We start from the raw sequence: 16,155 nt of genomic DNA on the forward strand, positions 1-16,155 counted from the left end.
ATTATTAGTAGTGTAACGACATAAGTAAGACTAACAAATAAAAGTGCTAACAAACTAATTTATAGGACCGCCTACTAGATAGAAACATGCTGGAAGACCACTGCTAAAGTAAGCACCCAAAAGGGTGCAAAATTGTTTTGACATACCTTTAGGCTAGTACTTTGAACACATCTAGTGATATTATGTTTTATATGTATGATATTTATCATTCTTTATTAATAAATTATTCTTTTTCATTATTATTCTTTGTTATAAATAAAAGACAGGTTATTAGTCAAAAAACATTTTGCATTCGCTTTGATTTCATACGCCTTCTTGAGAATATGAGATCGCGAGTAGCTGACATGACTTTCCAGAGACAGTAAACTAATCAGTGATTAAGTAGGGCATTAACTGTAGCCTACTTTCTGATAATTCGTATGATGAATTCAGCTGATATTGATTGGGATTTGTGTGTCCTGTGTCAGAAAGAAACAAATAATGATAAGCACATGGGTTGTAAACTAAATATTGCCGCTATGACTCTAATGTGGAAAGTGTACACAAAATTTAAAGAATCAGGTGTGATGTCAAAGGAAATACTGTTGATCTAACAAGGCGCAATGATGGCAGCGGCATAGCAGGAGCATTGACCTCCCATAAAGCATCTTGCCATAAAACCTGATAAGTTAAATTTTCAGATTTCACAGAACTAAGAAAATATGTACTAAAAGAACCTTACCCAAGCAAATACCCTTCCCGAAAATATAAGTTCAATCTTAAAAGCTTGTGATTCTTGCATAATGCACAAATAATCATACCCAAGTCGCTGCATACAACATGCACTGTTAATTGCTTAAGTGAGTGAATAACAAAGCTTCGTGATTCTAAAACGTCTAACCCAGGGGGCTAGGAACCATATTTTGGATGAAGGTCATCTTGCAATTCCTCAATGCTCCTTAAGGCCGCATAGAATTTTGTTGGTTATTTTATTCTCCAAGTAATTTATTAGTAATCTAAAGAAAGAGTGACAGGTTTATAAAAGTTTAAAGCATTACTATTTCAAATATTTGAATTAAGTACTTTTTATACAATTAATCAGTAAATGAATTATATTGAAAACTAAATTCTAAAATATTTCATTCAAGTTTGGGTAGTTTTCAAACTACCGTAAGTAAATGAATAATATCGAAAGCATGTCATTTTCAAATTACTTTAGTTAAAGCAAGTAGGTTCTTTGTATTGAAGTGATAAATAGAATAATATTAATCTTTTGGAAAAGATAGCTTATAAATATCAACAATATAACGTTTTCAAATATTTTATATTGGCAAGTAGGTACTTTTTAAACAATCACATCTCATAAAAATGCAACATCCCAGTAATAAATTGTATCTGTTTAAACACACTTAGCTGTTTTCATTGAAAAAAAAAAATCAATTATTTTCTTTCTTAAGATGCTCAATAAATCCCTAGTTTTTAGCCATCATAGTTGGAACACCATCAGTGCATAACTTCTTATAATAAGGAAGTAAAATTTAGTCCTCCTTTGTGACATTACTTATTGAAGTTGTTAAAATGTCTGTTCCTCTTGTCCTTACGTTAAGGTTACCTAAGGGAACCTGTTTTTCATACAATCAAAACTCATCAGTGAGAGCACAAATAAAATATTCTTATGCCAAAAATCTGGAACCTGTTGACTCATCTAAAACTAACATAGATCACAATGAGGAGATGGACAAAACAGGAACTCTCTCGTCCTTCATACGTTAAATCACTCACTGCCACTAGCAGTTTTTCCTTGTCAGCTACAACAGCTGTTGCAGCTGACAAGGAAAAACTGCTAATTGTATTAAGTTAGGATTCATTGAATTCAAGGAAAAATTTATTCCATTCTTTGGGAGGTACATCACTGAACACAACTTTCCTATTGTCTGTGTGTACATACAGTAGAATGATTTCAAACACACAATATTCAGTGTCAAAGCAGAAATACACTACACATACTTTACATATATCAAAGGCCGTAGAAGGCCGCACTAGATGGTCCAATTGGACATATGCGGCCTTAAGGCCGCAGGTTCCCCATCCCTGGAACCAAACTTGCATTGTCAGAAATGCATGCATTAGATGCAAAGTGTCACAGGAAACTATCATCATCATTTTACAACCAGATCAGTGACCCCAGAGGCTATCATTAAGCTAGTTTCATACACTGAGAAGTCTACATTGAGTTCCTTATTTCTTTTATATTCTAGCTTTCAGACCATGCAAAGCTATATTCAGAAAACATTCGGAGAGTAAATTCGACAGGACTATAAGATCGTCTGCTTACAATGTAATTCCAGTACTAAGTAGGATAAAGTCAAATGGGCAAGGGGTGCCGCGTACCTATGACAAAGAAAAAAGATATAGCATCGGCCTATCACTCTGCTTCAAATCACGTTCTGATACCGATGATATGGCTATAGCACAAGCTGCCACAACTGTATGAAAGGATCTTCTTAAATAGAAAATAGCATTTAGGGGACAGTTTGGCCATCTTTACAGCTCGGAAGGAGTATTAGGTACATTAACTCGCATAAAGATCATTCATAGCATACAAAATCAGGTCGATCAAGAAGGCTGCAGAGGCAGCTATGCTGCTATGATTGCAGAACTGTTGATATTTGATAGTGTAAAATGCACAACCAAGTAAAAAATGAAAGTAGTACACTGTACACTTCAGTGTTGATAGAGAAACCCCTCTGTCAATAAACACCACCCCCATGGTTCATGCAGCAACAAAGAACAGATGATTTATAAGACACTAAGCCTTTAAATTTCATATTCCCAGATGCTTCAGATATCTATAGAACTGGCTAATGATATTTATAAATTTTACAAACAGAAAGATACTATTTGCCCTCCCCAGCTGAGAAGTGTGGTATAAATTACTGAAGTAGTGGACGATATTGATCACAATTCTTCCTCAACTACAGTGAGACATTCATTTAATTGAACTGCTTTGTCACCAACTATCACTCTCTTGATAACTCTGGAGTTCCTCGAGACACATACGGTAGTTAAAAGGGTCCAAAAAACATAAAAAGGTTCTAGAAAAAAACGAACAATAGATTTAACAAATTAAGATTTAATTGATTAAATAATAATTTAAAGAGAACCCATAAAAGTTGCGTTAGATGGTGTAATCTCTTGAAGGATCTGTATATTGAAATGAAAAAAAAAAAAATTATGCCTGCTTGTACAGCAAGACCGTGTTCTGTACTGAGTTGGGCAATCTACAAAATCAACAACGACGAGCTTCCGACTGAGGCAGTTGAGGTCAACAACATCTACTTAAAAAGATCAAATACGTCCCATCAAGGCTAAAGAATGATGCTTACAATACCTACACATGGGCCATGGGGAGAGAGAACTTCAGTAATTTAAGACTTATAAAGATAAAATTATGGCCGTACATAATAAAAGCCTAGATAATGTCTGCAGTATTATCACTGGAAGTCTTCTTAAAGACATGAACCAAGAAAGTGTTATGAAGTCGATAGTTAAAGAATATGTAATCATGTCAGGGCATTATTGTGTGTCCTAAGATATTGGTAGAACAGTCACTCTTGTTTGCTGTCCTCGGGTTAAATCCATTTCTGTATGGAGCCTCCATATCAACCCTTTTACACACATGGGCTTAGATTTATAAGCATCCCTTGAAAACAGGGTTAGACAAACTTCCAATGATAAATGGTACCTTTTCAAATTTCCCCCCAAAAGAGATTTTATCAAATTTCAAGAAAGAGGTAAAGTTGGAAATATCCCTTGAAAGAGGGGTCAGGTTGAAACCCTCAATGGAAATAGGCAACACTGCGAATTTTGTTTTAAAAAAAAATAATCGAAATAGAACCTTCCCACGAAAATGTAAATAAATGAAAAAGGAAGTGTAACCTGCCACAAGTTTATTCCAGCCCAAGGTAATTGGTGACAAGGTCAACCTGACATTTTTCGAGGAGTGTTTTCACATCAGCTCTCTTCAGGTATGGTTTCAAACCTACCTCTTTTCAAATGGTGTTTTGAACTATCTTTTCCTGAGAGAGTTTCAACACAATCCTTTCTCAAGGAAAGATTATAGTGCTACACTTTCCAAGAAATTTTTCCAACTCTACCTTCAAGCAAAATTTCAACATTCTTTTATCAATGAATCTGTTCAACTGAACCCTTGTGTGCACAAAGGCTGACATGAAACAAATACCCCCTTATGGATTTAGGGGCTGCTGTTTCTATCAGCCTTTTTACACATTGGGAATGTCTCAGAGTTAAAACATCTCCTGATATAAAGGAAATGGTTTAGGTTAGAACTTTCTATAAGATAAACCAGCTCTGTAAATATCTATTCAAAAGGAATGGCAGTGACACTTACTCGTGGAAAAGGTAGCTTCATACACCCCTCTATCAGAATCAGGTTGAAGCCTTTAATAGAAATTAGTAGTATTGCTAATCTCTCATGCAAAAGGAATAGTGTTAAAGCCATTCAAGTAAAAAAGCAGTATTGAAATATTCCTTGAAAAGGAGGAAGCTTTGAAACCTTCCCTGAAAAAAAAGTAATTTGTTGAAAACATATCTGGGGAAAGGTCCTCTTCTTTGTGTTCATTGTTTGCATACTATCAAACCCACCCACCCTTTTTTCTTTTTGTGTGTTCTGCGATTCTTGTTCTCTTGTTCTCTTTAGTACCATCCTAAATTGTATAAATGACCAAGATACCCGAAATGAAGTGGATACTCTCATCAATGTCAATATGGATTTTCAATATAGTGACCGTATCTCCCCGAGTGACGTGTGCGAGGCTATCAAGAAATTACCTAGTAACAAGGCACCCGGCTGCGATGGCCTTCCTGCCGAGGCTTTCAAATTCTGCCACCCTATAATTTATATCCTATTTTCTGCACTATTTAATGCCTGTATATTACACCAATATCTTCCCGAAACCCTTCTACTTGTCCACTTAATACCTCTCATAAAAAAAAGACTGAAGGATGCCAGTGACCCAGGAAACTACCGCCCCATCGCCATTACAACAATTTCATCGAAAATATTTGAATCCCTTCTGTTCCGTCGCCTTGCACCATTTCTCCACACCGCAGACAATCAATTTGGTTTTAAGACTAACCAACTCGACTGACACCTGTATATATATTTTAAAGGAGTTATTGAATTTCTATATATCCTCGGCCTCCCCTGTCTACTTATGTTTTGTAGACGCGCGGAAGGCATTTGACAGAGTAAACTATCTGAAACTCTTTTTGAAACTACGCAAAAGGGGAACTCCTCTATATCTCATCGGTATATAATACTGTTGGTTCACAACACAACAGTTCTGTGTCAAATGGGGAAATGTTCTCTCCCAGCCATTCGGTTCATCTAACGGTCTCAGGCAAGGAGGCATCCTCTCAGCATATTTATTTAATGTTTACATAGACGATTTGAATATCAGACTGAATTCACTTCCCATTGGTTGTACGGTTAATGGCTTTACCATAAATAACCTTTGCTACGCTGACGATATGGTCCTCATCTCCCCCTCTGCCCAAGGCCTACAACGTCTTATCGACACCTGCAATGCATACGCTAATGAACATGACATAATCTATAACGAATCGAAGACACAGTGCATGTCTGTCCTTCCTAGAGCGCTCCGATTCGTAGAAGATCCACATATTTTCCTCCAAAACCATCAGCTAGCATTTGTCAATGATATTCCTTACCTAGGTCACATCATTACGAAAGATTTAAAGGACACATCTGACATTGAAAACAGGCGACGTAAATTGCGTTGTCTACGGAACATGGTAACGAGAAGATTTGCCTTCTGCCGCCAAGAATTAAAAAAAAAACTCCTATTTCAAACCTACTGCTATAACGTATACGGCTGCTCGCTATGGGGAAACTATACGCGAGAATCGATGAGACGTATCACAGTCATTCACAATGATATCCTAAGATGCCTCACCAATACCCCGAGGCACCATTCAGCTTCAGCGATGTTTGTTGAAAATAGACTGGATAACCTAAAAACCATCATTCGACGCTCTATAGTAAGTCTCACCTCCCGCCTGCGATCTAGTGAAAATCCCCTAATTCAAAATGTGCTTGCAAGTGCAGCGAGAATAAAATCCAAATTGTGGGAAACCTGGAATAAGGAAGCGTCAGTACAATTAATTGTATTCACTAATCTTTGATAGTGTGACTATGCCAAATCTTCATCACTAAATAACTTAGGGATAATACCCAGTAATGTTATGATAACGTGTTTTATTATGTTACATCTTTGATGTCGGGAAGTCCTGTACTTCCTTCACACCACCTGCTCTGTGACTCGACTTTTTTTTTTTTTTTTTCCAGTGTTTTTTCATTAGTCAAGCAATTTCTGTTCCAACATATTTATCATTGTCATCGCTTTTTTTTCTCCCTCTCTTTTTGTATGCTGATATGTATGTTATCATCATTGTTAAGCGTTAATTCTATTGTGATTTTATTACCCAGACATTAGAACTCTGTGGTCAACCTGCTAACTGATGTTTTTAATATATCACTGATATTATTGCATATCTCATCTTTTTTTACCGATGTCAAGAGTGTAAGATGACTGTACTCTTATTGTAACTCTGTATATGGCTTTTTCTGAAATAAAGATTATTATTATTATTATTATTATTATTATTATTATTATTATTATTATTATTATTATTATTATTATTATTATTATTATTATTATTATTTCTCCCACAGGTTATTTGCTATGTAGGCCTACGAGTATCTGTTAATCAGAACCGTCTCACATGTCATGCCATTCATAAGTCATGTATTAAGGCTCTGCCTCACTTACCACTCATCTAAAACCTTGGCAAGCTTCTAGAATTGCACAAGTTCGGGAGTATAATAAAAAAGCATTAAAGAAGGCAAAAGCTGTGGTCTTGGTGGCAATTTAATCTCCGGTGATCATTGCATCTGAGTCTTGGTACCGTTACTTTTTATTCTAAATATGTTTGATATGGAGTTTTGCCTTGGAAACAAGATTATTGCTTTTGCAGATGATGCTTGCTATGATTGAAACATTCGAGTAGAACTGTGATTGTAAAATCTTTTAACAAATCTAGTTGAGAATAAGTGTATGGAATAAATCTGGGTGGAAGAAGTTAAAACCCTAACTGAACTCATGATTGTTAATATGAGTTTCAATTGCATATAACGAATTGTAAGTTTTTAGATCCTTTCTTGATTTGGAATCCACAATTAGAAACAATAACGGGTTGTCTTTTCTTCATCTGCCAAGATATTGGTACCACAAAAAATTCGTACAAGAGGAAATGTTTTGATTAATCTATCATGACATGTTTAGGATATTTTTCTCTTCTCTGATCTTCAGTAGCAACCTCTCGCCATAAACTTCGTTTAATTACCTGTTAGTGCATGCTGTATAATTCTGACCACCGTTTACATTCATATTTTCCCAGATCATATCAACCACTACGCATTACAGGAAGGCAGCGAAGTCTAATACTCTTGGATTGGATTTATAAATTTGGACATTTAGTGCCCATGCACAGCGGGGGGAGGGACCCCCATTGTTGCACTATGAAGCAACAGTTAAAAAGATGAGCAATAAAATGGAAGAAAATGTATCAGGGCCGTGGTTTATAGAAGGGTAAAAAGCAAGTGCAGTTAGGGTCCTTAAAGACGCTGCAAATTCTAATGTTCTTGCCTCTTCGTCCATTAGGCTTCACACTAGAATTAATTGTTGAATTATCTTCATAATCACATAGTTGAATGGGTGGTACTCCATAAGTTCAAATTTGAACAAAAATAATGCTTCTAGTTTCATAGTTTATCCACTACTCAATCAAATTGTCTACCTCGATTTGATTTTATCTTTGAAAGTTTTTTTTTTTTTTTTTCATTCGAACTGTCTCCACAACATGTCGCTTTCACTTTCTATGAACTTTGACTTATAGCGTTTTCTTTTCTAACTAGGGTTGCATCTTTACGTGTAATTGTGATAATGATGATAATCTGTAATGAAGGGTTGCTATTATATCAGCTTAATAGAAATAGCAAAAATAATAACAGAAAACATATAATTTGTCGTCTTTATATGCAATTACTACAATAAATTGCCATGAAATAATGGACATTGTTTTTTTAAGTAAACAAATCGCTTACTTATTTACAGGTTTCAATAATGTTTATCTTACAATATAAAAAGTATTTTTACTGTTTACTTACTCGAACGCAAACGACATTAATAATATTTTACTCTTTTAGTTCAGAAGAGAAAAGATAGCTTAGAATATCACTGATCTTAATCAATCGGTTTTCTTATCTGTCTCACTTGGACTTAAATCTTTTTCATATGCATCATTTGTGAAAGTGTTTCTAAACTGAGGGCTTGTTACATAAGTATCGTATGCATCTGGTTGTTGCTTGGATGTCGAAGGACTGTCTGTATTCTGTACCAACTTTTTCGTATCTGTTCTCTTCGTTTTTGCCTCATCTGTTTTATCCTCAGTGGCATTACTAGACACAATGTTCCAAGGTTGCTCAGTTCCAGAGGCAAAAATTAAGAAGACAACCGCATCGACGATAAACCAAGCGGCTGATATGTAGAAAACTTTGTTCCATTGCTCAAACGTTTGCTGTGGATTAAAATAATACCCTATTAACTCCGAAGATTGAGAAATAATATAAAGTAATTTTTACAATATAAGCAATAGCATTTTTTCTTCAGAAATTATTAATAATATTGAAAAGGCCGTAGAGTACTTAGAGTAAAAGAATTTAGTGTTATACGGTTATACCTGGTTAGTCGTCAAGGCACCAACTGTCATGGGTGCAAGCCATCCAGGTATTGTCGCTGCTGCATTTGTGATCCCAAATAGTGTACCGGCGAAATTAGGTGCAATGTCAACGTGGTTGACCATAAACCCTGTGTATATTCCTCCTTGGAGTCCCACAGCAACGAACAGCAGAGCAATCGTGGCATTACGATCACAAGTGATTGCAGTCAAGATCAGGAGGCACACTGCAGGACCCATATGAGCTGCAACGGCATAAAAGATTCAAGATGTCTGAGTAAGTCTAATATATTATTCTTTCTTTTAAAAGATTGTTAGGAGCACCACTTACTAACACTCGAATTGCTTTCCTTATAGTTATGCTCAACATGAATACTTTATGGACTTTTCTTAAATGCTGTGCCACATGTGTGCCTATTGCAGTGTTTTACGTTAGTCTTTATTACAATTTAATAAATAAAAAAACAGCCACTTAATACTAGCAAAGGTTGAAAAAATAATTATAAATAAAGTTTATAAAGACCACATATTGCGACAGTCCTACGCAGTTATCTAATTACACGATCTCTTTCGTAAATTATTTTGACATAACTGATATGCTATAAAGTCCTTCTACATTAATTTGGTGATCATTTTGTCTACTAAAATCGAGATTTCTTATGGCATATATTCTTCATAAGCAAATGAAAATGCAACTAAACTCACCAATAGAGTTAGCAATTTTTCTGACAGCGACGGTCGACAGTTTGCCAGCCATACGTAATTTGTCACCGGCAAGGCTCATCAGTAAGCTGAATATCCACATCCCAAGGTATGGCATTCCGGATAACAAAGCATTCTGGAAATATATGCGTAAAGGTTGTCAGAGGAATATTTATTTTTAATAAAATTTTATATAATTTTGTTGTAGGATTTTTGATAATTAGAAATTATACATTACTATTGCCTTCAAGTCAGTCGATATTACTTCCACATACAAGTAAATATACCTAAGTAGGATATATATTTGCGAGTATATAGCTATGTTCTATTAGATAGACTATTTATCCAGGTTTGTAGTTCATTAGTGCCCCATCTACCATTATTATTGATTAACCCTCCCAAGATTATTCTGGTCACTCTGAAAATCAAAGGAAAGTAACTAGTTTATATTGCATACTTGAGAGGGAATTGCTTTACGAAATTCTGAATGCAATGTTTTAAAATTTTCTAAATCACTGTTCAATTATTTGCATCTTGCTTCTTAAATACAAGCTGAGCCTGTGTAAATTGAAAATAATCCTTGAATAATTGATTTCGTAGTTATAATAGTAAACCGAAACGAGTTCTAACTTTGACAGACCAGGATTTCTTTGATTGTGATAATAACCACTAACTTTAGCATATCTCTCCATCTCGAGGGAAAAGTTTTAACCAATAAACATAAAGGAAGAGAATCACTCTGTCCAAGAGCATTCATTCTAGCCAAGTTAACTTCGGGATAATGGCAAAAGTATACTTACCGACTTGATGTCTTGCTTGAGCATGTTTTTCATGTAGAGAGGGAGATCAGTGAGCAAGGTGTAGAAGCCCCAGTTGTTCCCAACGCCTGCGACGAAGATGGCCCAAAACGGAGGGGACGTCAGAATCGATTTTATTGGAACGGGAGGAGCCTGCCGAAAAAAAAAAAAAAAAAAAACATAAGGTTTAAAGGTAACAAATTTAGGGACAGGAAAATGCCACAGAGACTTATCATGTATACATATGATTAGCACCCAAGACACCCCTCCACCCAAGCTAGGACCCGAGAGGGCCAAGCAATGGCTGCTGATGACTCAGCAGGTAGACCAATAAGCTCTCCAAAACTCTCATCCCTAGCTCGTCAGGAGCTTTAGCGGGATTGAACTCCCTTCCAATAGATTGTCAGGCAGAGATGTTTGCTATGGAGGTGGGTGGCTGAAGAAAAGACAATTTAGGAGGTGCTTTATTAACTTCAGAATATGAGGAATAATTGCAGTGTGTATTCATGTGTTATTTATCATCAGCCAATCTTATTTTCAGACGGGCAATGTATTTTTTATTTCCAGCGTACCCAGAAAACAGTGACGAACTCCGTTATTTTGGATATAAACAGCATTTTTAACTTCGATATTGATATAATTTTACATGAAAATTACTATGAATATTACTATTAAGTTTTGTCTGTTATGAGCCATGAATAACACTAAAGAAGGATTTATTTACAAAGTTGGTAAGGACTAAACCCTTTTTGTTAATATTATCATAATAAGAACTATAATGAACAAAAACAATCAATACAGTATATAGTTATGAATTTTAACACGCTTCATAGGTTATTACTATTTTTGTATATAAGAAAAGTCTACGAATGACACTTCAAAGCAATCAAGCATTGTTAGCGACTATATTGTCAAAAAAAAAAAAAATGTTGATCCTACAAACTCATAGCAAACCATATAAAGGGCAAATTCAAACATTAATCATGTACAGTACCTTCAAGTCTTTGCTGTCACCCATAGAGCTCATGATATAATGTTTCTCGGCTTCTGATATCCATTTGGATTTAAGGGGAGTGTCGGCCACGATTAAAAACCAAAGGGCGCACCAGCCCAAGGTCAAACCTGCTTGGATGTAAAACACTGCTTCCCAACCGAGAGATTGAATGATGGCTGACGCCATCGGGTAGGCGATGATCGTCCCTGCCTGTGATCCTGAGAATTAGACTTTACTTAATTTATCTAAAGGGATGCTTTTTTGGTCCTACACTGCAGGGGAACCCTAATCTCTACAGGACCTTTCATCATTCGTTTTATAGTATAAAATCCAAGACATTCAGCATTTCACACGGCATATTGCTCGTTTATTGCTAAATCCACTAATATTATCGAAGTACTTAGAAAACAAGAAAGTCTGGGTGAAGAAAACTACCAGGAATATGCAACACAATTTGCTTGTCTGTTCGAATACACATATGCCAACAGTAGGACAGGAGTCTTTGTACACTTCACTCTGATGAATTGCATCCTGTCACACCGTTAGCGCCGTTAGTACTAGGCAGTTAACACAGTGTAGGGGAGAGATGGCAGGGGTGCTGGGAGGGCTATACACAGGAACTAGCCGCAAAGTTATGGTGTGGCAGGGTGCACATCCTCAGAGCGAGATGCACCAGGAATTCATGTGTCCAATTGTAAAGCCCAGACATTCAGTAAATGGACAGGTGAGACCGTGGGATTTGAGCAGCTTTTTATATCTAGAGCAACATGTCAGTCATGAAATAATTTAACAAGGATTTTTGTTTGGTAAAATTAAGAAATGTTTGAATGTCACACATAAAGGTTAACCTAACTGTTAATAGTATTATTATTATTATCAACTGCTAAGCTGCAACCCCATTTGGAAAAGCAAGATGCTATAAGCCCAGGGGCCCCAACAAGGAAAATAGCCCAGTGAAGAAAGGAAACAAGGGAAAACAAAATATTTTAAGAAGAGTAACATTAAAATAAATATTTCCTAAATAAACTATAAATACTTTTAACAAAACAAGAGGAAGAAAAATTAGATATAATAGTATACCCAAGTGTATCCTCAAACAAGAGAACTCTAACCCAAGACAGTGGAAGATCATGGTACAGAGGCTATGACACTAACCAAGACTAGAGAACAATGGTTTGATTTTGGAGTATTGCAGCTTTAAATACATTTAAAGGGTTGTCTCGTATCTGTGTTGATATGACAACATCTACATATTTAGAAATATCTTTTAAATCATTTGAAATTATTGGTTATTCGATTAAACTATAGAAAGAGCAAATAGCAAAATAAAATGAAAATATTAGAGATGCAATATCAAGTAGGCCAGCCGGGCCTGTAAAGCAGCTTGATAACATTAAGGTTTAGCAATAATCAGAAGTAATATGAATAAAAACAAAATAAAATTTTGGTCAGGAACTTCTAAAGTACTAAATACATCTGTCCGATAATTTCGTAGTGATATATTTCATCCATTCTTAATGTGGTTATGAACCAGACTGTAATGCCGACAGATTTTTTTTTTCTTAAGTATATTTAAAGTTGGAGTTTGGAATATTCTAATCCAGCAAATGATCTGACGTGGAACGGCCTTAGTACCGGAATTCATATCTCTCTCTCTCTCTCTCTCTCTCTCTCTCTCTCTCTCTCTCTCTCTCTCTCTCTCTCTCTCTCTCTCGTAGAAGTTGTACGGTCACTGAAGGGTAACGGAGATCACAGATACGACAATCAGATCTATTTATTTATCTATTTTTTAAGCGTAAGAACTGGCTTCCTAAACTATTTTGTGTAGTCGCTTATCTTAGTAGTTTTGGTTCAGGGGTCAATAGATTTTAATGTTATATAATTTCAACTTCAGGTTTGAACATTACAATTTTTACCCTGCTATTTTCCACCTTTACGTATGTAAAAGCAAATTTGCAATCTCCTAGTTACCGGTTCTTAACTGCTCACTCCGCAAAACAAGTTTGCGGGCACTTTATCAATTAATAGATAGATGCAAAGCTTCTAAGCTTATACTCAGTACTATATTTGAGCTTTTTCTTTTAACTTTAAACACCAGTCTTGTTTAAAAAAACTCAAGTTTTAATTTCATCCCATTGTACCTGGAAATCTGTTAAGATAATACCTTATCAGTTTTGGCAGCATATTGTAGTAAAATGTGGTATTTTAAAAGAAGCTTTTAGATCTATGGCCCGACCTCCGTATGCTACCAGCCCTCTGCTATGATTTTGCGACATATCCACTCTTAAATCTTGTTATTTTAACTTTCCTAATTTGGGGCATGAAAATCTAAGATTCGACTCATAAAAATATTTGTTTTCGTGACTGACTGTGACGTATATTCCAACCCGAATTCCAGGTAGTTCTAGTTTGGATTTTTTTTTCTCTCATTTTTTTTCTTTTTAGTTAATTTGGTAGCTATGACATTCCCCAATTACCAAAAGCATTATTTTGATCATGCTTTTGAAATAACATTATGATAAATGAGGCTACACGACGGTGTTGGAAGGAGCCAAGCGAAGATATTGCACACCGAAAAAAAAAATTGACACCGTTTAATTCAGTTCAGACTCCTTTTTTTTCCACTACGAGTCAGTGGACGAATCGCAGCACCGGTCCATTTGGTAGATTTTCATGCATCTAAAGTACATTATAACTCTGGTTCGTCATTACTTTGATTATATAGAAATTATACGATTTTAATATATGAAACTGCTTTGGCCCAATGTGGCTCGCATGAAAAAAATTTAAGTCAATGCCTACTGTAAAAATATTTCGTAGAACAAAGGTTTTTAGCAACTAAACTAACATACAATTATGCTATACCGGCTTACAAATGCTTACACTATCGACACTCACAATGAGCAAATATGCCCAGTTGCTATATGTACTTGATAATTTATTAAATGAATTTTCAGCAGTCAGTAAATGCAAATAAATAACTATTTGTGTGCGCTCACCTGCGTAGATAATTGTCGAGATAATGGAGCGTTCAAGGGGCGGCGCCCAGTTGGCTAATAAAACGTGTGTGGAAGGGAATGTTGGACCCTGAAAAGGAATGGCAGATGTCATGGACGTAAAGGTCTTGAGAAAGATGTTAAATAATCAAGAATGAAAAAAAAAATTAATATATATGCATACTTCTCGAATACTAAGTTAAATATTCGGTTTGCCGAAAGGAAAAGAAAATCACAAATACTGTAGGTTCTTTGCTTCTGGGTTAAATATAAAAATTTTACTCATTCTAAAAACTCCTGGAATATGTGAAATGTTAAAATAAAATCCTTTTATTTACCTCGGCTACTCCTAGAAGAATTCTGACCATGATAAGCACACCAGAACCCGCTTTGGCTGCCATAGGCACAAAGCAGGAGATGATGGAGGCTAAGACGAGGGCTCCCCCAAACACTCTCCGGAAACCGAAGATCTCAGCCAACCTCCCGCCGGGGATTTGGGTCCAGATGTATCCCCAAAAGAAGGAGCCCGTGATCATAGACTGGGTGAATTCGTTCCACTCGAAATCGCCCTCCTGGATAAAAGGAGAGTTTGTTTTAAATATTTACATCTTTATTCTGAGTAGCCTAATTTTACCCATTTTATTGGTCATTTTTAATAATATGCAAAACAGATCAATAAAGTTACCGCTATGCTCTCTTGAGAATACTGTTATCTCGATTTGTTCGTTTTCTTCTGCATTAAGGCTTACATTTTATGAGTACTGTGTTTATATATGAATCAGCGTTACTATGAGTAACAAAACAATTATAACGTAGTATCATCATATTACAAACCTATTCTTCTATTTATAATATAGATCTATGATTCTTCTATTTATACACTATGTCTACGAAAGGTATTGCAAGGACTGGAGGTTAGTTAAAGGTATTTGCTTTTCCATAAACATCAATGATAAAGCAAAGAAATTAAGTTAAGTTCTAACTAGTGTTGGGGAATGGATGCATTTCAAATAAAGCTGAATTATGATACAATAAATGTATGGTGATGCAAAGTTGGAAACAAACAAGAACCATTGATGACATTTATATGAATATCAATGGTAATTTGGTCCTAATAGGTATTAGAATTCGTGGCCTGGTTGTGTTATTGGATTGCAGTCTGTCTCTCATTACTCATATAAGTAATGCAATAAGAATAACTAGATATAATCTTAAACATTGCTTTTATTAAGAATATTTGGATGGAAATTCTGTTAACTTTTTATTAACTACGTTATTACTAAATTGAAATTTGCAACTCATCTTTTACAGTTTATCCGCTAAAGCAAAATTTATGATAATTGACCTTAAGTATAACCAATAAAACTTTACCCATTGTAGAATCTATTACAATTTGCCTAAATTTAAATGGATTTTAGTTTACCTTAAGTACAACTTATCAAGTTACAAAATAGATAAACAGAGGAACAAGATTAATAAGGAGTTGAACACCCCGTGATAAGGCCACCCCTGTAGGCTACTGGCGGAGCTAAACCATCTGCGTGTTAAAGCTAGAATCATTTTCAAGATACGTGTAATCGCTTCAAGTTAACAGAACTGGGTTCCCAAAAGTATTCGAGAGATTTATTATACGTACCGCCAATAAGCAAATCGTGATGACACGTGACACGTTGAAGATAGTTTCAAGATGGAAAAAAAAAGAAAAAAAAAAACACGTGATTTCTGGGTTTTTCAATATTTCGACCCCAAAATTTTATAAGAAGCTCACTTGACATCAAGCCACATACTTTCTTGTCTTTCAAGTAAGATTCTCCAAATACTTAGCGAATGTGTATGACAGACAAAT

The 16,155-nt window shown here is 35.5% G+C and overlaps 1 protein-coding gene across 2 annotated transcripts in view; it reads right to left on the bottom strand.

The window, feature by feature from the left end:
* Positions 1–8,101: 8,101 nt before the first annotated feature.
* The window catches only part of LOC137618153 (putative inorganic phosphate cotransporter), a 43,059-nt gene continuing 35,005 nt past the window's right edge, over positions 8,102–16,155 (bottom strand). For both annotated transcript variants that reach the window (XM_068348182.1, XM_068348183.1), the window contains exons 4-10: positions 14,648–14,881; positions 14,313–14,400; positions 11,314–11,531; positions 10,323–10,472; positions 9,526–9,658; positions 8,824–9,065; positions 8,102–8,661 (exon numbers count right to left, since the gene is read on the bottom strand). In XM_068348182.1, the coding sequence (XP_068204283.1) occupies positions 8,332–8,661; positions 8,824–9,065; positions 9,526–9,658; positions 10,323–10,472; positions 11,314–11,531; positions 14,313–14,400; positions 14,648–14,881 (1,395 nt within the window). In that variant the 3' untranslated portion in view covers positions 8,102–8,331. The remainder of the gene's footprint in view (positions 8,662–8,823; positions 9,066–9,525; positions 9,659–10,322; positions 10,473–11,313; positions 11,532–14,312; positions 14,401–14,647; positions 14,882–16,155) is intronic.

Source organism: Palaemon carinicauda, chromosome 24, assembly GCF_036898095.1.
Source record: "Palaemon carinicauda isolate YSFRI2023 chromosome 24, ASM3689809v2, whole genome shotgun sequence".
Classification (NCBI taxonomy): domain Eukaryota; kingdom Metazoa; phylum Arthropoda; class Malacostraca; order Decapoda; family Palaemonidae; genus Palaemon; species Palaemon carinicauda.